Source organism: Macrobrachium nipponense, chromosome 28 (genome assembly GCF_015104395.2).
Source record: "Macrobrachium nipponense isolate FS-2020 chromosome 28, ASM1510439v2, whole genome shotgun sequence".
NCBI lineage: Eukaryota > Metazoa > Arthropoda > Malacostraca > Decapoda > Palaemonidae > Macrobrachium > Macrobrachium nipponense.
This window is the reverse complement of record NC_087217.1, coordinates 65963963-65988325: the sequence shown is the minus strand read 5'-3', so window position 1 is coordinate 65988325 and position 24363 is coordinate 65963963. Positions and strand designations below refer to the sequence as shown.

Below are 24363 nucleotides of genomic sequence, written 5' to 3'. Positions count from 1 at the left end.
GTAGAGTCACTTGCAAGAATTGTTAACGTAAAAACGCGTCTTTGTAAATTTCATATTAAAACGCAAATCATTTCATAAGCGCAAGCCGCTAACATTAACGTAAACATCGTTCACCGTGAGCGAGTTATCATTTTTCATTAAAACGTTATCAAAAAGAAAAAAAAAACAATTTCTTTCACAAAAAACGTTAACGTAAGTAGATAATTTAACGCAAGTTGCGTCATATTAAACGAACATTAGTAGTTCAATTCAAATATAAGGGAGTTCATTCATATATCATTTTTCACTCTCCGAGAGAGAGAGAGAGAGAGAGAAGAGAGAGAACCAGAACCCAGTATTCACAAAGCCAAGAGTACTACCTCTTACCATTAATTATAGCATGCAGAATTAACATTATTTTAGTCTCTTGTGTCTTTCATTGACACAGCGTGATACGTACGCGCATGTGTCCATTGCAGTTTGCAAAAACTTTATTTGTTTCATTTACCGAGTACTTCAGCGAGGGACTGAGCATTTCTAAAATTTCCATTACCTGTCGTTGCCCGAGTTGGTCTTGTTCATTTTTATCCCATAAAAGACTTGCGTGTACTGCAAGCACAATTCGCACAGTGTGCCACGCAAATTCATTACTTCCAGACAGGGAAGTCATTACCAGTTTAGGACTGGCCACCACCAGTGCACGTCAGGTCTTATCATTTTACAGTGCCACTAATTCTTGACACTGTCCATCGACTGGCTGCTGAAGTACTCCCACCTTTTACTTTCTCTCCTCCACTATTACCCTCTGCCATGAGCAGTGCCATTTCACTTCAGTATATTTAAGTATACTGCATGTAGTGTCCGGGACACAGCACGATACCAGTGCTCCAAGGAACGCCTCCATAAATGCCATTGCACCTGTACAGGCCGTACAGGTAGCCATTAAACCTGCGTGTCCGTCCTTACGGAACGCCCAAGTAACTAGTGTGTCCATGTACAAGGGTCAGTGATCCTTCGGACAATCAAGAACGCCTCCCGAAGTGCCATCGCACCTGTACAGACGTACAGGTAGCCCTATACCTGCGTGTCCGTCCTTACGGAACGTCCAATTCATTAAAGTATCCGCCATTTTGGATCACTGAACCAAGGAACGCCTCCTCATAAGTGCCGTGCACCTGTATTGGACCTACAGGTAGCCCATTCCAACGTCTCCCAAGTTGGGAACGCCCGTAAGTGTGACGTACGCCGCACACTCCATTTGATTTGTCCGCCTCATCAGAAGGTGCCACTCCCCAAAGTGCCACAGAGCACCCAGTCCTTTAAGATTTTTTTCATCCAAGCCTCCACTGCAGCCTAAGGAAATGGCTTCTGCTGCCCAACCACATGTATCCATGGAGCTGGAAAGGCTCCAGACCCTCATGGCTCTGGGCACGAACGCCGGTTACACTGGGCAGGAACTCACCCAGTGTGGGTGAAGGGCAGGTGGATGATCTGCTCCTGCAAGAGAGAGAAAGCCAGAGAAGCAGAGAGGAAGGAGAAGCAGAGAGAAGGAAAAAGAAGCAGAGAGGAAGGCAAGGGGAAGAAGAGAGGAAGCATGAGCTAGCTCTCAAGGAGAAGGAGCTCGAGGTGGAGAAGGCACGACAGTGAATGCCGAAGCCTAGCCATGCAGCCAGCTCCCAGCCCCACGCCTACAGTGTCGGTCCAACCCTATTGCCAGCATTAACGCTCTCATCCCGAAGTGGACTGAGGATGAGCCCGAGGCATGGCTGGAAGAAGTGGAAGCATTCTTCGGAAACTACCCTACCACTGAGATAGAGAGGGCCGCCCTACTTGCCAAGCACCTGGACGGCAAGGCTAAGACTGCCCTCCGCTCACTGGATCAGGGTCAGCGAGGGGACCTGGTGGAAGTTCGCCGGGTCATTACAAAGGCCTATGAAATCACCCCGGAGAGGTGGAGGCAGCGTTTCAGATGGTCAGGCAAAGGAAGTGGTTGGGCCTGGGGAGATTACTCCTACCACAAAATCCAAGCCGGAAAGCGCTGGCTCGAGGCCATGTCGTGCACTGAGTTCCAGGACCTGTTTAACAGGATCATGCTGGAAGACCTCTACCAGTGTGTACCTGGGCCACTCGCAGTGCACCTTAACGACAAGCAACCCAAGACACTTGCAGAAGCTTGTCGCCTGGCTGACGACTGGGAGACTTTCAACCCCTCTCACAGCACCGCCACCGACGCATAGTGCCACCCGGTCATCTCTCTGGATCCACTCGGACCAAAGGACGCCCCACCAAGGACACCCACGGACTTGCAACGTTTGCAAGAAAGTGGGTCACCTCGCAGCAGAGTGCCGCCTCAAGAGCGCTGAGAGCCACAAACCCCCTCAGAACCCTCCTAGGCCACCGAACGGTGCCTCAGCCTCCTCTCAAGACCAATCAGATGCCTTCGGAGACCAACCAGACAGAGGGACTCCTGCAGAGCCTGTGGGGCTACAGGGCACTACTCCCCCGGATATCCCTGGGTGCCCCAAGCACGTGCCTTCGACCCGGCACGTCCAACCTGATCAGTGCCACAACCCCCTCGGCCGTTATGCCCGAGTCCAGGTCTCACCCTGAGCGGGTTGTGGACCTCTTCAGTCACATGTGGCACCCCTGGATGGCTCTACCCTACCTGTGACTCTGCCAGTTACGGTAGATACCGGCTCCGATCTGTGTCTTATAGACCGGGACCAAGTGCCAGCCAAGTGCCACAGTTGACGAGCACATCAGGTGGGCCATGACTTGGGTCGAAGGGCAGTCCAAGACCGTTCCCACAGTCGTCCTGCAGGTCACCACTCCTTGGTGCACCAAACCTCACCGCCTAGGTGTTGGTGCGTACGATTCGGCATGGAGTAGGTTTCCTATTGGGACGGGACCTCCTCTGGGGATGTCCCTCCCCCACACCACTCCAGGGCCAAGCTACCTCACCACCTCAAATCACGGCCAGAGAGGACTCTTCACCTGTGCCAGAGACACTGCCAGCCTTGGTGACTCCACAGATTCGCAACCTGTGGGGCCATCTCGGCCTTACCGTTCAATGCCACAGAAGAAGTTCTCGAAACCAGTTCTGCCGAGACTGTGGCCGCAAGGGTCACATGTCTGCCAACTACGTAGGGTGCGTGAATTACAATATTCCGGCCATCGCCATGGCAGTTACCAATCCTTCGTTACTAGGACCCCCAGCTCAGGGCCCTATAACCGTCGCACCCATCCAAGGTCATTATCCACCAAGCCATGTCAGAGCCTTTGATGACTCCGGCGCTCAAATCTCCCTGATACGGGAAGATCAAATCCCCCGAGGGGCTACCATTGATAGACGGCAACTGATCACGATTGAAGGCATCAATCATAGTAAGATGATCCTTCCCACCGTCCAATTGAGAGTCGTACGACCTCACCTTGCCAAGGTATGTACACTTGCAGTTGCAAGCTACCTTCCAGGAGGTTACGACCTTATCCTAGGGTCTGACCTGAGGTCTCCCATTTCCAAGGGCACGCTGAGAGGTATTGCACCTCCAGTACCTGCCACAGGTCCAGTCGACCTCAACTCTCTGCCAGTGCCACTTGGCAGCACTGAGCAGTGCCAAGCTCCGCCCAGCCTGGGCGTAGAGCCACCACCGAACTTGACTTCTGCGCCTGGCCCCGAGCTAGTGCCGGCAGACCTAACCTTCATACCTCCTCTGGAAAACCAGGAACTGCCCGACCAGGAGTCAGCCTGGAGTTTTCCCCTTACGACGGCTGTCGCAGCAGCCGGAGTGAGGGCCTCCCCTGCAGTAGGTTCCACCCCTACGACGGTTGCTGCAGATACCGAAGTAGGGTGTTCTCCTGAAATCTCTCAGGCTACCACTGCCTCTGCTCCTGCCGGCGTTTCTGGCCTTTCCCCAGAGTCTGTGCCTCCGTCTACTCCTAGGACTGGTATAGCCAGGTCCTGGAGGAATAAGAAGAAGAAGAAGGGGCGTAACCAATCATTAACATATTAACAAAAGAGCCACATGCTCTCCTTGACACCTGTGCCCGAGGTACAGTGTCGCATTCATTTGCAGAATGATCCTGGCACCTACCCAGAGAAGGTAGCCAGCCTGATCTCTGCCAGTAGCACTAACCCTCTAACCCCTAGCCATTGTAATACTAACCCTCACTTAAATATAATACCTCATTGCATTTCCCTCCTGGTCAATTAACCACTCATCATCCCCATGCATCATTATCCTCATTATGTATTTTAACAATTCCGGCGACACATTACTGCTGTGCTTACCACACTCTGGAATGATTGCGTCTTCATTTAACTGTATTGAGTAGGTTAGGCTAATGATTTAGTACCAGGGCATTAGGTTAGTAGCAAGTAGAATTTTCAAGTAACCTTATCTAGGGGTAGAGTAGACTGTCGTCACAAGACAACCTGTAGTTATTACTTAGGCTAGACTACATCACTACATTAAGTTAGTACACTTAGCATCTTTGCCTATAAGTTAGGTAGGCCACTGTAGTTAGCTGTATCGCTGCTCAAAAAACTTCAAGTTGGAGTAGGAGAACTGGGTAGTCGAGACGATCAATTTATTTAAGCCAAGACCTTCACGCCCGAAAGGTAGATGAATGCCTTCTTAACAGGGGAGCTGTGACGATTATAGATCGTTCGTCTACCCCGCAATTAATTAATTAATTCGATTTGGAAAACGGCAGCCATTTCTTTAGAATATCAGCTGATTTTTAGTAAACGACGGGAACCCAAAAACCGCCAGCTAGAGATAGGAAAGTTCCCCAGTTGGGGGAAAGAGTCGTTTTATCAGCTGTTGGGAGGGACGTATCTCAAAAGGGAAGGGTGTAGGCAGATTGGTACTTCTTAGACCTATACCTTAAGCTCTCTTTCCTGTGACCCCTCTGCTGGCTGTATGCTTGTTTTCCAGGATTGCCTTGATCGTGGGGGGTTAAGCTGACTCCAACCCCCAAGCAACCCAACTGAATTCTGTCTCAGTCGGCTGCGAGACGTGATCTCGAACAGAGGTCAAATTACCTGCCTTCCTGCTAGGCCTACCCAGGGTGTGAGTGGGCGCGCCGATGACCCAGGCCTCAGACAAAGGGGGCCATGCTTTTCTACAAAGAGCCACTGAACACGACATCCAGGTACGTCTTGTGAAACACATATTGCCAGTCCCTTATCACCTATTATAATTTTAAGATCCTCATTCTCCCAATTCAATTTCTAGCAACAAAAGGAATTCATCCCTTTGTTCCCTCTCACTGCCTCATGGCCGCATGCTTCCCCTTGTGTGATCGTCCCAGACCAATGGAGTCATTGCCATACTTCAGTGAAACCTAAAAGTTCCTTCTCCCTAGTATTAGAGAATTAATTAATCAAAGCAAGAAGTCATTTTTTCTTTTTGTCGTTTAATCTGGGATTCTTTTCCAGATTCCATGAGTCACGTGCCGTCCCTCTGCCCGCAAGTGTGCATTAACCCCAAAGTGTATGAAAACCAGCTATAACAGCTCAATGGAGCCATCATTTACCTTTTCTCCAGCCCAGCACGGGCCTTTTAGTAAATAAATAGCTGTTAAGTAACGAGCTGAGTTTCTGGCGACCTTCCCTCTAAAGAAATTAATTAATAACTCTCAGTTTACGGTAAGTTAAAGCAATTCCCTCTTGAAATCCCACCCTCAATTATTTCCGTTTACGTATCTAGCCTCTCTCAAGGCCGCTACATACGTAAAAAAAAAAAAAAAAAATATATATCTAATAAAAGGAGCCCATAAAAACACCAAAATGTAGAGAGAAAAGTACTATATTTCAGAGACTGCTGTCTCTCTCTTTCATATACCTGAAGAGAGAGACAGCAGTCTCTGAAATATAGTACTTTTCTCTCTACATTTTGGTGTTTTTATGGGCTCCTTTTATTAGATGGAATTCTGTTGTTACACAGAACACTTTTACCACCAGTCATATATCATATATTATAATTATATAACTATAATATATATCTATATAGATATATAGAGATAGAGATAATTATACATAGATATATAGATATATATATAGATAATTATATATAGATAAGATATATAATAATATATATAGATATATATATAATATATAGATAGATAGATATAGATATAGGATATAGGGATATAGATATATATATAGATATAGATATATATATAATATATATATATATATATATATATATATAATATCATAACATTTATATATATATATATATGGAGATATAATATATATATATATAGATATATATCATATATATATATATTAATATATAATATATATATTAATATATAATATATATATAATTATATATATAATCATATATATATATTATAATATATAATATATAATATATAATATATATATCAATATAATATATTATAATATAAATATACTAATAATTAATATATATATATATATATATATATATAATATATATATAATAATAATTAACTATATAATATTATAGATAATATATATATTATTATATAATTATATATTAATATACTTTAATATATATATATATAATATATATATATATATATATATATATATTATATAGTAATATTGTTATATATATATATAATATATATATATAAATAAATATAGAAATATATATATATTATATTTATATAATATAAATATTATTATATATTAATATTTAATATATATAATTATATATATATTATAATATTATATATATTATATAGAATATATTTCATTATAATATAATATAGTAATATTATATATTTAATATATATATAATAATATATATATATATATATATATATATATTATATATATAATATATAATATATATATATATTTATATAATATATATCGATATATATATATATATAATATATATATTATACTATATATATATCTATATATACAAGATATTTATATAATATTTATATAGATTTATATATATATAATTATAGAATATAGAATATATATATATATATATATATATATATATATTATATTATATATATATATATATATACAGGCGGCCCCGCGGTTAACGCGGCAACCCAAGCACTCAACGGCGAATCGGTTTTTACGGCGGTCGTCAAAAATATTCATTAAAAAAATAAGGCATTTTAAAGGTATCTTTACGGCACAATTTCAGTTAACAGCGCCGTTGTCTAACGAGTTCATACATATGCAGAAATGCCGTTCAGACCATAAAGGTTATGCAAATTATATTAACAAATTTTATGGAGAGTTATTACGTAGGTATTAGGGTAAAATATATGCCTCTGACGCTGTTCTATGCCGAAAATATCGAGTTACATAAGTCAAATTTAGCTATGGATGTGTCGATTCATAATTGTTCATGCTTTTGTTTAAAATGTGTGTGAAAATGTATTACGTGAAAGGCATTTTTATTTCTGTACAGAAATATGATCACAAGGCAGCTTTTGAAACTGCCCTTCACGATAGCAAATACGATGTTTTTTCATGTTTTTTCTTGTAAGCCGCCGCCTGCCGCTCTTCCGAAAATATCGATTTTAAAAAAAAGTGCAAATTAGCGATCGATGTGTCGATTTTATAAATGTTTATGCTTTTATGTTTAAAAATGTGTATGAAAATGTATTACGAATAAGGTATTTTTATTTCTGTGCAGAAATATGATAAAAAGGCAGCTTTTGAAACTCCCCTTCAAGTTATCGACTACGATGTGTTTTTCAAGTTCGTTCTTTGTTGTATGCCGCGGCGGCATACAAGAACGAACTTGCCAAAACCATCGTATCGATAACTTTGAAGGTGGGGAGTTTCAAAAGCTACCTTTTATCATATTTCTGCACAGAAATAAAAAAATACCCTATTCGTAATACATTTTCATACACATTTTAAAACATAAAAGCATAAACATTTATGAAATCGACACATCGATCGCTAATTTGCACTTTTTTTGCCGCCGTCTGCCGCTCTTCCAAAAATATCGAGTTAGAGAGAGAGAGAGAGAGAGAGAGAGAGAGAGAGAGAGAGAGAGAGAGAGAGAGAGAGAGAGAAAAGTGTGCAAATATAGCGATCGATGTGTCGATTTTTCAAATGTTTATGCTTTTATGTTTAAAATGTGTATGAAAATATATTGCGTAAAGGTATTTTCATTTCTGTACAGAAATAAGATACAAATTAAGGCAGCCTTTGTAACTACGCTCCACGTTGTCAGGGGATGGTTTTTCATGTTCGTTCTTGTCCGCCAGTTCCGAAAAATGCATTGTGTTATTTTATTAATTATGCATCTTTTCCATAAATTCTTTAAAAAGTTATAAATTATTTCACTGTATCCAAGAATATTATATGTATTCTCATATTATTGTATTTTAAAATACTACGGCAAACTTAAGCCCGTATTCCGCGGAGCGGCCAATGTTGTGGTTTGAAATCAGCTGATGAATACGAGTCTGTTTCACCATAACGCAATTCTGAGCGAACTGCTCTTGCTCTAGTTAGCATAAACGAATATCTAGATACTTGGACTTATATGAGACAAAGTTATTTTTCCTTATACAGCGTGTTTTAGGTGGAAATATATTTATTGAATATGTCTCGTTGTGAATGTGAACTACTATTTTTTTCGTTAACAGATTACGTTGGCGGCATGTTTATTGCGTAAAAAATTACGCGATTCCGTTCGCAATACGTAATCCTTTATATCATCGTAATACGAACTTTACGTTAGTTTATCTTATATCGGCGTGAAACCAAACAGTTAAATGTGTTCTTTCAAGCACAGTAGTTTTGATTAAAATTATTTTATCCCAATTTTATCTATGGTTGTGTGTGATGGCAGACGTTTACTGCAGTTTTATCCTTGTTGCCGATGTACGATAATAGTCATTAGCAGCTTGAACAGTTTTCTCAGCTTCAGTCATAATTAGGTTTAAATTTAACGGTATATTTTCCGATTGATCTTTAAATCTATATTGATCGCTGATCTATAGCGAATAAAGTTATTACATTAAGATATCTCAGTTCATCTATACATAACGCCATTTATAACAAATACGGTAATGTTGCACTATAGTACGATGATCGAAATACAAGCCAAACAGATGTTATCCAGTTCGGTTGTACTTAGAAAAAAAAAAAGTCGTTTTTCTCGTTCGGTTGTTCATGGTTGTACACGTTCACGCAACGAGTATAACGTTAAAACCATACTTTCACCATTCTCTTTTGCTGTTATTGAACTATGTAACTAGAAGATGGATAAAGTTAGGCCATTGTAATTTGATCTCTCATAAAATCGAACTATCCTAAACTAAAATGATCGTAACCTGAACACTACAGATACCTGTACACTGTATAAACTTTATTATATCTTTACATACTCTAGACACCACATGTACTGTACAGTAAATTATATAGTACTATACTGCATGAATATAATTTTACTTATTGTGCGTGTGGGATTACGGTGCCTCTGACTGGTCTAGAGTTTCGAAAGAAGGTGTGCGGCGGCCGTAGGCTTTAAAATCGTCCAGCGTCGAAAATCGCTTGGCGTCGGTGGCCAGGAACGGAACCCCTGCCGCTAACCGAGGGCCGCCTGTATATATATATATATGTATATATATATATATATGTATATATATAATATATATATAATAATATATATATATAAGATATATATATATAGATATATATATATATATATATATATATATATATATATATATATATAGATCTATATACCATATGATATATATAATATATATATATTATAATAAATTATATATATATATATGATATATATAATATATTATTTAATATATATATATATATATATATAGTATAATATATATAATATTATTATATATAATATATATATATATATATATATATATATATTATATATATATATATGTATTTCCCAATGGAAATAACAGCAATTTCAGAAGTTTATAGCAATTCTGTCAAGACTTTTGCCCCTTGGGGAACAGACAGCTGCAGCTCAGCTGTAGATATACAATCAGGTTTCACAAGCTCCCCCAAAAGGGATACACAGTTTGCAGTATTAGTTCACTTCCGTAAGGAAGAAATGAATGACATCAAAGAAGCTTTTGCTGCTGAAAGGCAACAGATAATGGGCATACTACATGATACACCAAAATGTAAAAGTCCTGCATCTTGCAATGGAATGGGGAGAGTTGAAACTAAATCTGCCCAAACAAGAGTTAAGAGTGCAAATCCAACTGGAACCAACAAAATGGCCAGTCCCGGTTATGAGTCTTACAACCAAAATCTAGCAGCAACTCTAAAATCCTACTCTGATGTTGATAACCCTTGGTGAGGTGCCTCAATGTGTATTTTCTCTCAGGATGGTAAGTACAGCCTGATACCACCTGTGCCAGACGTGGAGAAGCCTCAAAAGGAAACTATACACTCAGCTGGCAATTTGGCATGAAGAGCTGTAGATGAAACTCTTCACCAGGTAAATGGGACAGGAATTTATAGTTACATTATGAACAAACTCAGGTGGCTCACCATGTACCACCAGCCTTCTGCCCCTTCACATTTAAAATCATAAACCATGTGAAAACACATTTTCAAAATTATGTAGTAACCAGAAAGCATGAACCATTGGCAGAACTAAAACCATTTGCTTCGGTTATCACAGTTTCAGAAAACTCCACTGAAGAATGGGCAATGCTTCAACTTCCCTTTGATAGGAAAAAGCTCCCCCTAGATATTGCAACTCAGCAATTTGGTACTCCAATGAGAAGGATTTCAGAAGGTATCTTTATCAGCATCAGAGCTTCATGCTAGGACCCATCTCCAAATTTTAACCACTTCCTCATTATTAGAAGTAGCTACAAAAAGGCTTCCGGAAGAATCTAGGATGATTTTTGCTGTTGTGGCTAAAAGCCTCATGAGAACATTATGGGAAGCTCTCTGTGAATTTTTGGACTGACACATAAAAGTACGAATGGCGGTATTGGAAAACTCCAACAAGTCGCTTCCCAATGTGACTACCCTATTACAGTCTAATGCCTTCTGCCGAGACCTGTTTGAGGAGTCTATTGTAACTCAAATAAAAGAACAAGCAAATCCAAAAATGGTACGCTTTGATCAAAAATCATATAGGCCTCCATTTACTTCCAATAGCTCTCCTCGTACGCAGGTAGTAGTCAGAAGGGGCAGCACCCTCAAAAGGGACAAAACCTGCATAGCAAAAAGCATATCCTTTTCACAAGGTCCAAAAACCAACTTATAGAGGAAAAGGAAAAGCAACACCTGGAATTAAGGGAAAAGGCAGAGGAAGGGGGGAATCCCAATAGGAATTGTTTGGTCAGGGGTCGACTCAGAATTTTCACAAGGAATGGAAGTCTTCTCTTTGGGGACACAGCATTATTCTCAATGGACTGGGGTGGAAATGGCCTCGCCCCTCTCCATCTTTAAAAGGGTTCTTTCAAAAACCGGACCCCTCTATGAAAGATTACATGCAGAAGGTCCTCTTAAAAGGAGCCATAGAAAAACATTCTTACATTCGTCACCAGTCACATCTCTTCAGAGTTCCCAAAAAGGATTCTTCAGAACGAAGGGTGATCCTCGACCTGTCACCATTAAACAAACACATTGTTTGCCAAAAGTTTCGAATGACTACCATTGCCCAAGTACGTTCTGTCATTCTAAAAGGGACCTGGAGTGTTTCTATAGATCTGAAAGACGCATGTTGGCACATCTCTATTGCCGTTCCCTTCTGCCCCTTCCTAGGGTTCTGAAGAGGAAAAAGTACATTCAGATTCTGGGGAGCCACAAGAAACGAATGCCTGAAAAACCTAGGAACAGTAGTCAACAGACTCCAGTCAAAAGGCTTTATAATAAATTGGAAAAACTCCTACATCACACCCAGCAGACATTTTCAGTGGCTGGGAATGTGTTGGGACATGGTTCACGGCTTTTTGTAACTTCCCCTCAAAACACAGAACAGAATAAGGAAAAACCTCAAAAGCTTCCTGACACAGCCCAATGCTTTCAGACGGCAATTAGAGCTCATGATGGGTCTGCTACGGTTTGCATCTATAACAGATCCAATACTCAGGTTGCAACTGAAAAACATGAACAAATTTTGGATGTCACAAGCAAGAAAAAGGATGTGAGACAAATCTCACAAAATGCATAAAAAACTTGGGGAGATACTTTGGTCATGGACACGGAAGGAATCTGGCAAAACAGGTCGCCCTGACTCCTCCATCTGTAAAAGTAACAATACACACAGATGCCTCGATGACAGGTTAGGGAGAACTTTGGGAGGATCGTCAGGTAGCGGAGAGGTGGTCAGCTACTCTAAGGAATTGTCATATCAATTTCCTAGAGCTGATGGCTGTCTTTTTGTCTCGTAAAGAAATTCAAACCTCCAGAACATACACACATTCTGCTGGTCCTAGACAATACGATGGCAATGTCTTGCATCAACAAATTGGGATCATGCTCACCTTCTCTCAATATGGTAATGTTAGCCATTCTTTGGGTGGCACAGAAAAAGAAGTGGCATTTGTCTGCAATTCACCTTACAGGGTCGCTCAATGTAATAGCAGACTCTTTGTCAAGGAATACGACAGCCTCAACAGAGTAGTCATTGGACAACCACTCCTTTCAAATAATATACAATCTACTTCCACAACCGGAAGTGGACCTGTTTGCCACATACGAGAATCACAAACTCTCAGTATATGTGTCCCTGAATGTGGACAGTCAAGCAATAGTGAGAGCTGCCTTCCTACAGGGCTGGAACAACTGGAAGATGACTTATCTTTTCCTCCATTGTCCTAGATTTTGAAGGTTTTGAACAAGCTCCTAACCTTCAAAGGAACAGCTTACCTAATAGCCCCAAATTGGCCAAACAGGCATTGGTTCCTACTACTTCAGCAGCGGACAAAGAGGTCAATTCCATTATCATCTGCTGTACTATCCCAGAAAGTAGGAGGGAAAGTCATTTACACATCTTCCTTTCTAAGCCGAGACCTTCATGTGTGGGTTTTTTAGATATAATCTACTCTGGAAACTACTCACCCAATATTGCTTGGTACCTAGTGCAAAAACTACAGACATCATCCATCTATCCAGCAACACCAGTCCATACGGAGAATATTGTTAGATTATATCCAGAGTGAGAGCCCAATCGAGTTTTCTATAGAAACACTAATGAATTTTCTTACACACCTCTATAAAGACAAACATCTTGTAGTTGCAACAATTATAGCATACAAGGCTGCATTAACAGAACCCTTGCTTTATGGATTTGGGATTGATTTCAACATAGAAGTTATCACTTCGCTATGCAGTCTTTGTCTTTGCAGAGACCTGCTCCCGAAAGACTTCCAATTACTTGGTCCCTAAATAAGGTGCTCAAACTTTTATGTACTCCTCAATTCAATGGACCTGACATAACCACCACGTGCATGCTTCAAAAAGCAATCTTCCTGGTAACATTGGCATCAGGAGCACGCATTAGTGAATTGGGCTCTCCTAGGTGGGGACAATATATCACACAAACTGCTGATAACCAATTATTGTTATCCCCTGAGCCATCATTCCTGGCCAAGAATGAGAATCCTTTAAAGAGGAAATCTGTTCTTATAAGAAAGCTCAATTTAGCAGACAAAACATTATGCCCAGTTCAAGCACATAAGGATTACCTAGAGGTCACGGCAAATGTTTCAGAAGGTCCACTTTTCCTAGATCCTAGCACAAACAAACCACTCTCTGTACAAGGGCTGAGAATAATTTTAGTGTCTCCAATTAAAAAGGCTAACCCACATTCCTTTCCTAGGTCCAATGATATTAGGAAAGGAAGTAGTACATCATTGTTTCTTTTTCAGAAATGTATCATTTAAAGAAGTTTCTGAATATACTGGGTGGTCATCAGTCAGTATTCTTAAAACACTACTGCCATGAGCTGGAACAAATTCAAATGCACTGCGTAGGTGGTATGGTTAGTCCTGACCCCATAGGAGCCATGACAGAAAACCAGGGGTCTCTCTAACGGGTGGGTATGTTGACTATTGCTGGGGAAGGTGCGTAAAGGTCGCAACCATACCCAGCATACTTAGGTAAGTCATCATAAAACTTTATGCTAAAAGTATATCCTATTTGTTTTTGTTATGTTTTTTTACTGAAACTAGGGGCTTGACATTGGACCTGAAATGATATAATCTTAAAACTATGAGATATTTTTGGGATGAAAATTTGTGAGGTTAAGTTTTTTGTCACCTGTCAATTTCTTTCTAATGCTCCTTTGAGGATGAAACAGTAACTACGCTATAAAAAAACAGGTTTTGACTTATGAAAAACCTATTTTTGGTTGTCGCTGTTGAGTCCTCAAAACCCTCCCACTTCCCTGACGAAAAACCATGAGATTTGGGTAAAGGTACATCCTGCGTTGACCAACAGAGTAATGGATTCTTGTTCTTTTGGCCGGCCCGAGCATAAAACAAGATGGCCGATGCACATGCGCAATAGTCACTTCTACAGGTTTTGACGTAGGAAACTGGGTACAGCCTTCTTGTCATTGAGTCCATTATACTCTATCACTTGTCATAGTGTTTATCATTATGGCATAATACTCAGCTAAAAGACCAGCTAAAAGATATTTCTTTGATATTAGTCTGGTCACCATGGTGGCGCTGGCACACACCATGGAGGGTAAATCCTTTGAGGACTCAACAGCAACTACCAAAAATAGGTGTTCCTATGTCAATACGTGTTTTTTATGATAAAATTAGGTGTTGTTAGTATACAGGCAGTCCCCGGCTTACGACGGGTTCGGCCTACAACGTTCCGAGGTTACAACACTTTTCAATTATATTTATCAGAAATTATTTCCAGGTTTACGACGCATGTTCCAGGATTACGACGCCTACAATGCTGATCTGGCAGTAGAAATATGACTCCAAAAATACAACAATAATCAATATTTGAAGTTTTTTTTTATGAAAAATACAATAAGAATGCAGTTTACATAGTTTTTAATGTTCCCAAAGCATTAAAAGTAAGGTTTTCTCAGGATTTTTTTATGATGTTCCGGCTTACAACGATTTTCGCCTTACAATGCGTCTCAAGAATGGAACCCCCGTCATAACCCGGGGACTGCCTCTATATACTTACCAAGTAATTACATGAACAAAGCCCTCCCTCCTCCCCTCGATTGGATGGGAGGTCAAAAACGTAATGAAGTTCCAAGCTGAGCTGGTTCCTCTCTTACCCCAAAAGTGGGCGGGGTCAGTTGCCTAGCCAAACAAACTAGCACCACCATGAATTTCCAAAATTCTAGGTCCCGACGAGTGAAACTTATAGCTGTGTAATTACTAGTTAAGTATACATATATATAAAACCTAATTTTATTATAAAATTTCTTTTATTTTAAAAATATAATTTCAGAGGAGTTCAAATATTAATTGATACAGTTAAATCCTGGCATTACTTGACTGCCCTCATTTTTGGGGATTCATTATTCAATTACATGTATTTAAAAAATAATTATGTTAGCATATCCCTAGCTTTAAAAGAGTCCTATGTGAATTATAAAAATTTTATTGATGCACATTTACAGGGTGCAGGTTGGCATCAGGAACAAGTAGCAAAGTTTCCCCCCATGGTTGAACCTCATAATATGGAAGTGAATGCACCTTTGAAATTAGTATGGAAACTAGTAGCAGCTCTGCCTCAAGAGTGTAGGGCAGTGCTTGCTGCGGTTGATGCCACACATTTGACAGCTGCAGGCACCTACACACCAGTCACTATCCTCCTTACTCCTCAAGTAAGTGATAAGTCTCTTCTGTCTTGGTAACTGTTTCGTGCTCCAGATTTTACTCATGAAAGGTTTAAACCTAAGGAAGAAGATGTACAGAGAACAACTGAAGTGTGTAGAACATGAGAGAGAGAGAGAGAGAGAGAGAGAGAGAGAGAGAGAGAGAGAGAGAGAGAGAGAGAGAGAGAGAGAAACATGGGTATGAAATAATTGCTAGAGATTGATTCGTAGAGAATATGATTCTCATCAGCACAGCCAAACAGGCGCTATAGATAACATTTTTATTCCATGTGTACGTTTCAGATTTTTCATATGTTTTTGCTTCCATTAGATACTGGATCTTTGTTGTTTGTCATCATTTATTGTGTATGATGTTGTGTTTGGTGAGCAGCATTGTGTCAGAGTGAATTTATATGTAACACTTACGGATGAGCCTCAGAGTCATCCTTAACACTTACAGGATGGGGTAAATATATATCATGCACACCCCAGACCAGGAAAACTTTAAAGTTGGCCAATTTAAGAAAAAACACATCAGTGGAAAGAGAAAGATATGCAAATGCACATGGTGTAAGAAAAAAATCCTAAAAAATCTTATTTTCCACAGGAAGTTGAAAGTGACTACTATTTACAACCCTGTGTGGGTCTGCCTCTTTTACAAGATATGTCAATTTGACCAAGTAATACATATCATTTGTCATATTTTATTTTTTATACATATTTTTTTTAATACTTTATTTTATATTTGTAGAATTATAATTACAGCTCACACAATATCATAACAAAAAAGAACTAAAATCAGTAACAAATTCTGAGTACATAGTATATTTGTGTAAAATATTGACAACGAGTAGTAACTTTTAGGGAGGTATGCATGTCTTTTCTAATATTTCTTTGCAAAATTACAATTACTATAGCTGACATACTATCATAAAAGATAAGAACTAAAACCAACAGCAATCCTTGGGTATATTTATGAGCAAATACATACAAGACATCATGGGACAAGTCTAAAATCATACTGAGAGCTACCTCTGACTCCTGACTCCCTGAGCTGAAAAACAACAGTTGTCACAAGTCATTTATAGACCATTGAAGTGCTGTGTCACAAGTCATTTATAGACCATTGAAGTGCTCTGAACATCTTTCATGCTAAATTCATCCAAATCGTATGATGCGTAATATTGATAATCACTGTGAGTTAGCCCGTTGACCACCCAAAACCTGGATTTGATACTCATATGATGGTGCCCATCCATTAAGGTTTGAAGAGTGTCCTTTTAACCCACATGGATTGCTTTTAAATTTGTGCTCAAGACTTGAATTTATTTTTCCCAAAGAATAATGACGAAGTTTAAATCTGAATAATTCTATTCCAACACCCAGAGGATAACAATGCAAGTTCCAAAAGATGTATAAACTGTCAGCCACCCAGAAATTGTATGAAAAATTGTGTGAAGCAGAGATAGTCGAGTTGTTGGGTTACATACTGAATTCAAGTTAAAATTCTTCCACTTGTAGAATTCCATTCACCTATAAGTATGAACAATGACCAGCATAATAAACAATACGTATAGGAATAAAACACAGTCTGCTATTATCCTAAGTTCAGTCAGTAATGAATAACAAGTATTTGAACAAAGTTATTGAAAATTTTGAGAAAGTCCAGCATTGTCAGTACAATTATGAAGTTTTATACAAGTGTAGATTCAGTGAATTTTATAGTTTTTATCATTAATATAAAATTATATGGGGTAGAAGAGTAAGTCAATAATTTAAGCTTTAGTGATGAAAACTGTAATATGAATTATGATAGCCATAGAAGATTCAATGATGTTGATGAGCAATAATATACTATCTGTATTACAGTATTACTCAAGTTTTTTGCCTCATTGGGAGGATTTTTGTAGGATGTATCATCATTGTCAACATCATCAGTATCATGATGAATGCTTTTACATTTGAATCTCCCTACTTGAAATTAGATGTGTCATGAATTTCCTCCACTCTTTTCTGTCTTGTGCATTTTCTGCTTAAATTCCCAATGGATCCATGTTTTTATCATTGCTCTCTTCAGTCAAGGTTTGGGACATCCCAGTGGTCTGTATATCTCTCTACTTCCAAATAGTACACTACATGTATTTCCCAGACTAAATGTCTTTCCCCCTTTCTAATCACACTCTCTCGATCTAGGTGTTCTTGGTTTTCAGTCTCAAAGTACCAAATTTTTCCAAGCACTAGCTCCTTCGTAGCCCCATGCTGTGGTTCCTGGCTCTTCCATCTCTTCTCTCAGCAGTTCAGAGATTAGATTTCCCCTTAGCACAACCTTCTCTGCCAACCTCATGTGAATAGGTACCACCAATTGTTAGGGTCCTGATCTCTTCACATCTCAAGACTGTCCAGTATCTCTTACGAGCAGAGATCTCTCTCACAGGGCAGCGACCCAGTTGTCCAACTACCTCAGGAGATCTTCGTCAACCATGTACAAGGGCAAATGGGCTGCCTGCTGTGATTTGTGTCATTGGTGGGGTTTCTTTCCACTCGGAACTTCTGTTCTGAAGATAGTAAACTTCCTGATCTTTCTCAGAACACAGAAACTTCTTTCTGTTTATTCTGTCAGGCTACAGGTCTGGCTTAGGATTAGTTTTTCGTCTAAAAGACATGGACATCATTTCATCCTGGGAATCTCTGTGTTGTTCAAGAGCTTTGAGCAGTCTTCTTCATCTAGGGAAATCAAACCTCCTATGTAGGACCTTACTCTGGTGCTGATAGTCTCACACGAGTCCCTGCATCAATTGTCAGATAAGGAAGACTTTGATAACAGTTTTCCTTCTGGCGTTGGCTTCCTTGAAAAGAGTTGGAGAGCTCCATTATCTGGATTATGATGTAAACACACCAGGGGTTGGGGTACATTAGCTTTCAAAATTGTCCTGGAATTCGTGGCTAAGACCCAAAATCCCTCGGTTCACGATGACAGATTTGCCTCATTTTCCATTCCTTCCCTTAAGGAGAGTGTTAACTACAACCCTCAAGAGTTACTGCTTTGTCCTGTCAGAGCAATGCGTTATTATCTAAAAAGGACTCGTCACCTAAGACCTGGGTGTTGTAGACTTTTTGTTAGCACAAGCCAAGCCAAGAAAGAGGTGTCCAAGAATACCATTTCGTTTAACTACGTGAGGTGATTAGGCAGTCTTACTCCTCATTGTCAACTTCTGTCACCAATACTGTGCATGCAGAAGTACATGACAGAGGAATAAGTTTGTCTCTGGCATTTAGGAACTTGTCTGATCATATGATTTTGAACGCTGGTCCCTGGCTTTGTCAGACCACTTTCACTTCCTTCTACCTAAAGGATATTGCCCTCAGGTCCTTGGACACTTTTTCCTTGGGTCCAGTGGTAGCTGCTCAACAAGTTGTGTAGTATCCAGTGCCCCTGGTGGAACATTTCTTGCTTAAGATGATAGTATGGAAGAGAGAAGGAGTGAGATGACTGATCTCTTTTGTTTCTCTTTTTTTCCTTTCTTCAGTACCCACAGGAAGTTTGAAGAATAGACACATGATATGCTGGAACTGGCTTGATGCAGGTGAGCATTGCAGTCATGCTGTTACAGCACTTTTTATGTTTCATACAACATATAAATCTGTTTCTCAGTAGCTTCTCTTCTTCTCTTCAGTAAGGGAAGTGAAGAGTGGTGGTAAACCCATTTCATGTGGCTGACATGGTTTGTTGCTTGAACAGATGTACGTAGTCCTCTTTGACTTTCATATATGCTGTGAATCTGCATATGTTACATTGTATTTAAACCCAGTCTGAGGCTTAGGTCCTCTTCCTCTTCCTTAGAATCCTCATTTCTAAGAATGATCAGGTGTGCCGAACATCCGGTCGGTTCAGGATTCTCCTACCTCCTTCCACGTGTGAGTCTATCCTGATTTTCAGACCAGTTTGTTTCGCATATGAACAAATGAAAATTTTTTAATTCATTTGTATTTTCCATAGCTAACAAACCTGAGGTCTTAACATTGACTGCCCACCTCTAGCCACTCCTCTTATATCTTATTTTGGGTTGGAAGAAAACCTAAATACATCACTAGGTTCAAGCATGGTCTCTGACTCACTTCCACCTCAACTACATACAGGATGCCAGATGCCACAGATTCCTTGCATGTATAATTTTTTATTGTTTTTAACTGGTTTCCAGCTGGTGCCAGAAGATTTATCCAAATTCTAATACCTCAGGTTTGTTAGCTATGAAAAATACAAATTAATGAAAAATTAGTCACTCAAAAATAAATTACATATATTGTTTTTACATTATTTATTACTATATTAGTAAACGGTTTAATCCGGCATCTTAGTTCAACTGTATTTTGTTATTGTTATAGCTCTTGATATGCAATTCAGGTACTCTTTATATTGGGGGTTGAAGAAGATGCCCAGCAGCATGCTCTTCCACTTCATGAAGTCACATGGCGAGCCCATGCAAGTGATCCAACACTGATTTATATTGAAAAAGTTCAGCCAGAACCCAAGCCACAGAATCCTGATATGGAGGTAAAGTTGTTAATAGGGGATATATCTAGTAGTCTGTTTTGTACCTGTTCCATGAGAATGCATGCTTATGTGAATTGTTATACTAATTACAGTAATGTATTTTCACTGACATGTTAAATTTCTTTTCTTATTAGATTAGAAGAGTACAATTTATGTACTCTTAGCGCATATTGGCTATAGGTGATAATGATTACAAATTATGCAAGTACATATAGTATGTCCTGATTTGTAACAGCCTGTGAGTGGATGTCCAGAACGAGTAGCAGACTATGTGAGAAGTACATGCAGTGAAGGTCTGGAGGGAGGTGGACTTGATTCCTCTGCTGCTTCTTCAGAAGAAGATGAGCATGTTCCTGGTCACTTTCCTCGCATCAAGCTGTATGTTTCACCAAGGTTGAGACCTGCATTGCTGTCTTCCATCAACATTGCAGCAAGAGCTAGTCAGGGGAGAGGGTTCATTGTTTAGTCATAGGTAAAGGGTTTATTTATTTTATTTTCTCCTCTTGCCTTGTTATCTAGCTTGGAAGATAGTTTATTTTGTAAACTTTGAATGAAATCTACAAAATTTTCAATTAAAAGAGAAATTACTTTGTATGCTTAATGCCTTTGCTCTATTAGAAGGAATAATAAAATTTAACATATTATTTGTGATATTCAAATATATTTTTGGCACAGGTCTAATTTTCTGTAGTCTTCCCTCCTGCATAATCAAGTTTAAGTCAAGAGCTAGATGACAAGTTTTCATTTTATAACATCATTGTTACAAATGATTGTTATAAGATTTTTGAAATATTTATAATGCAATTATATTTCATTTATTTATAATGATTTGAGTTTGCTGTGTAGCCAGTAAGAATTGCATTCCTTAGTTCTAATTGAAGTGAGTTTTAAATTTAAAATAGCTCAGTACAGTACAATAACAACAAAAATGGAAATCTAAATTTGAGTCTTTAGTTTTGTCATGGTAGTTTATATGCTGAACTTTACATTTTGCTTCAGGCTTTGAGTTAAATTACAATGTGAAACTCGTTTAAGACTTTATTATCAGAATTGTAAATACAGTACAGTATACGTATTGGTATGTTCTGAATAAGCCATATAAGTTCATTAGTAAGTATATTTTTTTATAAACTAAAAATAAAAGTGCAAGAAAAAGTTCTTTGAGTATTTTCTAGACAGCATTACTTGCACTTTTGTAAGTAGTTATCTTGTATTTGCATTCTTGTAGAAATATGAGGTCCTTCATTGCAAACATATCTACCCATATTCACATATTCACTCTAAATTAGTCCCATAAATGAAAGGGTAAAATGAGGTTTTTGCTTGAAATACGGTTATCAGATTATGATGTAAGTTTGTTGTTTCATGTCTGATCTTTTGGACAAGTTAAAGGACTGTGAAAATGTGGAGGCACTGGTGTGAGATTTTATAATATAGTGAAATTTTAAAGTATGATAAATGACAACATATTTGAGTTTTGAATAGTACCATAGTAGTTTAAAAATTTATATTGCAAAAAAGTTATTCTTCTAGAGAAACTGCACTTATGGTAAGAGCACTTCAGACTTGGTACTATTTTGCTATATTTAGCATACTATATTCCATTTTGCTTGTGGAACAAAATATTTATTATAAATTTTCACAGATTAGGTATACAGTGGACCCCCCGTATTCGCGTTCTCCGGATTCGTGGACTCACATATTCGCGGATTTCTCTCGGGAACGTTTCCCTGCATTATTCGCAGAAAATTCGCACATTTGCAGTATTTTTCTTTGAGAAATATCTACAAATTCCTGTTTTTTTGATCAATTTCATCATAAAATGCACTTTTTGTGATAAAACTATTAAAAAAACCAAGTATGAACATTTTTAGTGTTTTTTTTTTTTAGTTTTAACCAACAAAATAGGTTGTTATTAGCGTTTTTATTGGGGTTCCAAACATTCGCGAGTTCTAACTATTCATGGGGGGTCTGGTACGCATCCCCCGCGAATACGGGGAACCACTGTAGAGGTTTCAAGGTTCAGCATAAAGTTTTTTTTTGGTTGATATTGCATTCGGCAGCACCTGATATCCCTATTCAAACTATATCACGCAACAAGACAAAGGTATATAGTAGTACGACTTGAGAGAATAGGTCATATATAAAAGGAAGTGACGCTTGAAAGTGTGAATGGTAAGCCATTTACACAAGCCATTGTCTTCGTTAGTTAGAACTTACCTGCAAACCACTATCCAGTGCAATGATTTTTAAAGTTTTCATTCGCAAATGGAGTTGAACTGAGAAACATTTATTTACTGATGGTCTCAAGTTACGTGTATACAGTGGTCCCCCCGTATTTGCGGGGGATGCATACCAGACCCCCCAGTGAATAGTTAGAACCTGCGAATGTTTGGAACCCCAATAAAAACGCTAATAACAACCTATTTTGTAAGTTAAAACTCATGAAAAACCCACTAAAAATTTTCATACTCGGTTTTGTTATAGTTTTATCACAAAAAGTACATTTTATGATGAAATTGATAAAAAAACCTGGAATTTGTAGATATTTCTCATAGAAAAATACTGCGAATGTGCGAATTTTCCGCGAATAATGCAGGGAAACGTTCCTGAGAGAAATCCGTGAATGTGCGAGTCTGCGAATCCGGAGAACACAAATACGGGGGTCCACTGTATATAGATTCTTCGGAGTTGAAGATGGTGTCTGTTTAGTCGACATTAAAATTGATGTGGTGGGAGTGTTGGCAGCGGCATTAGTCTCTATTTACGAGAGCTCTGCAGATAGGTCAAGTCTTGTTTGTATCTTGAGTGAGGTTGCTGTCGTTGAAATGCATCACAAGCAGTCCCCGGTTATCGTGAGGAGTTGTGTTTTCAGCGGGGCGCTGATAAGTGAAAACTGCCACTAACAAGTTTCAGTTAATGGCACCGACAACCGGTTAATGGCATCTCTGTAATGTATGTTATGGCGCCATAACTCTATTATCGGCACCTTATGGTGCCAATAACCAAAACTTGGCCCATTGTGGGACCATAAATTGCTGATATTATAGTGGTAGACAGGCGCCATAAAACTGGATCGCCAAGCCTGCCAAAAATCAGGGACTGCCTGTACGTACTCTGTCGAGCAATGATGTAACCCTCACAAGTGCACTTTTATAGCAATGTTGATGGTTATGTTATCTTCAGTTTCATGTTTTTTTTTAGTTATATAGCCCACAATGCCAAGAGATTCCTGACACCAGTGGCATAATTATGAGGTATTCCATTCATCCACTTGCGTAAATTCTCGGAACCTACTTTTTATTTAATCAGTTCCATAATTGCAGAATGTGAGCTACTGTAATGTTCATTTTTACCCGGGGTGGCAAACTTAGCTGTGCTATAGGCTATGTGCAAAGACTTTTGTAGGTCCCCCACAACTCTACAAATTTGGCCAGTGTCCTCTTTCTTAATCAGTGCACTCTAAATCTGCTTCTTCCCCACTTCTTACTGTTCTTGGTGTCCCATATTAATGTGTAATTTTTATTATACAGCTTGAGATAATTGAAAATGACTGAATCTGTTTTTGCAAGTTCATTGTGGATGCACAATCAACCACTTCATTTGTTTTTTGGTTTACTAATGCCTGTCTCACAGTAGTATTGTTTTGATGTAATTTTTTTCCACGATCTTTCACAATTTCAATTTCAGTTCTATTATTCTTTTGTCTTCAAAATGTGTTGATGTTCTCGATAAGCTTTTCTTTTCTACTACTGCTCCGTCATTTAGCTTGTCATTTTTAGTGTTGCTCTCTAATGAAGCATATGTGACTTTCCTTTTCACAAATTCATGTTTGAAGAAGTTGTGGGAAATGTTATTTCAGTTAGTGGGAAGATTGTACACTAGAAATGACACTACATGTTTTCAACTTGCAAATTATACTTTCAAGTCCAAGCTGTTGGCCTAGCCTTGCGAACAAACATTCCCCAGGTAAACTGTTCTTACACTGCCTAAATTTCTTTCCTATTTTTTAAAGAACATCTAAATCTATTAAGTTAA

General features: G+C 38.8%; 1 protein-coding gene across 1 annotated transcript in view; it reads left to right on the top strand.

Moving 5' to 3' along the window:
* LOC135201222 (intermembrane lipid transfer protein VPS13B-like) overlaps nucleotides 1-24363 on the top strand; it is a 295068-nt gene that overhangs the window by 249566 nt on the left and 21139 nt on the right. The window contains exons 38-40 of the mRNA XM_064230099.1: nucleotides 15576-15782; nucleotides 20176-20325; nucleotides 20561-20797. Coding sequence (XP_064086169.1) covers nucleotides 15576-15782; nucleotides 20176-20325; nucleotides 20561-20791 — 588 coding nt within the window. The 3' untranslated portion in view covers nucleotides 20792-20797. The remainder of the gene's footprint in view (nucleotides 1-15575; nucleotides 15783-20175; nucleotides 20326-20560; nucleotides 20798-24363) is intronic.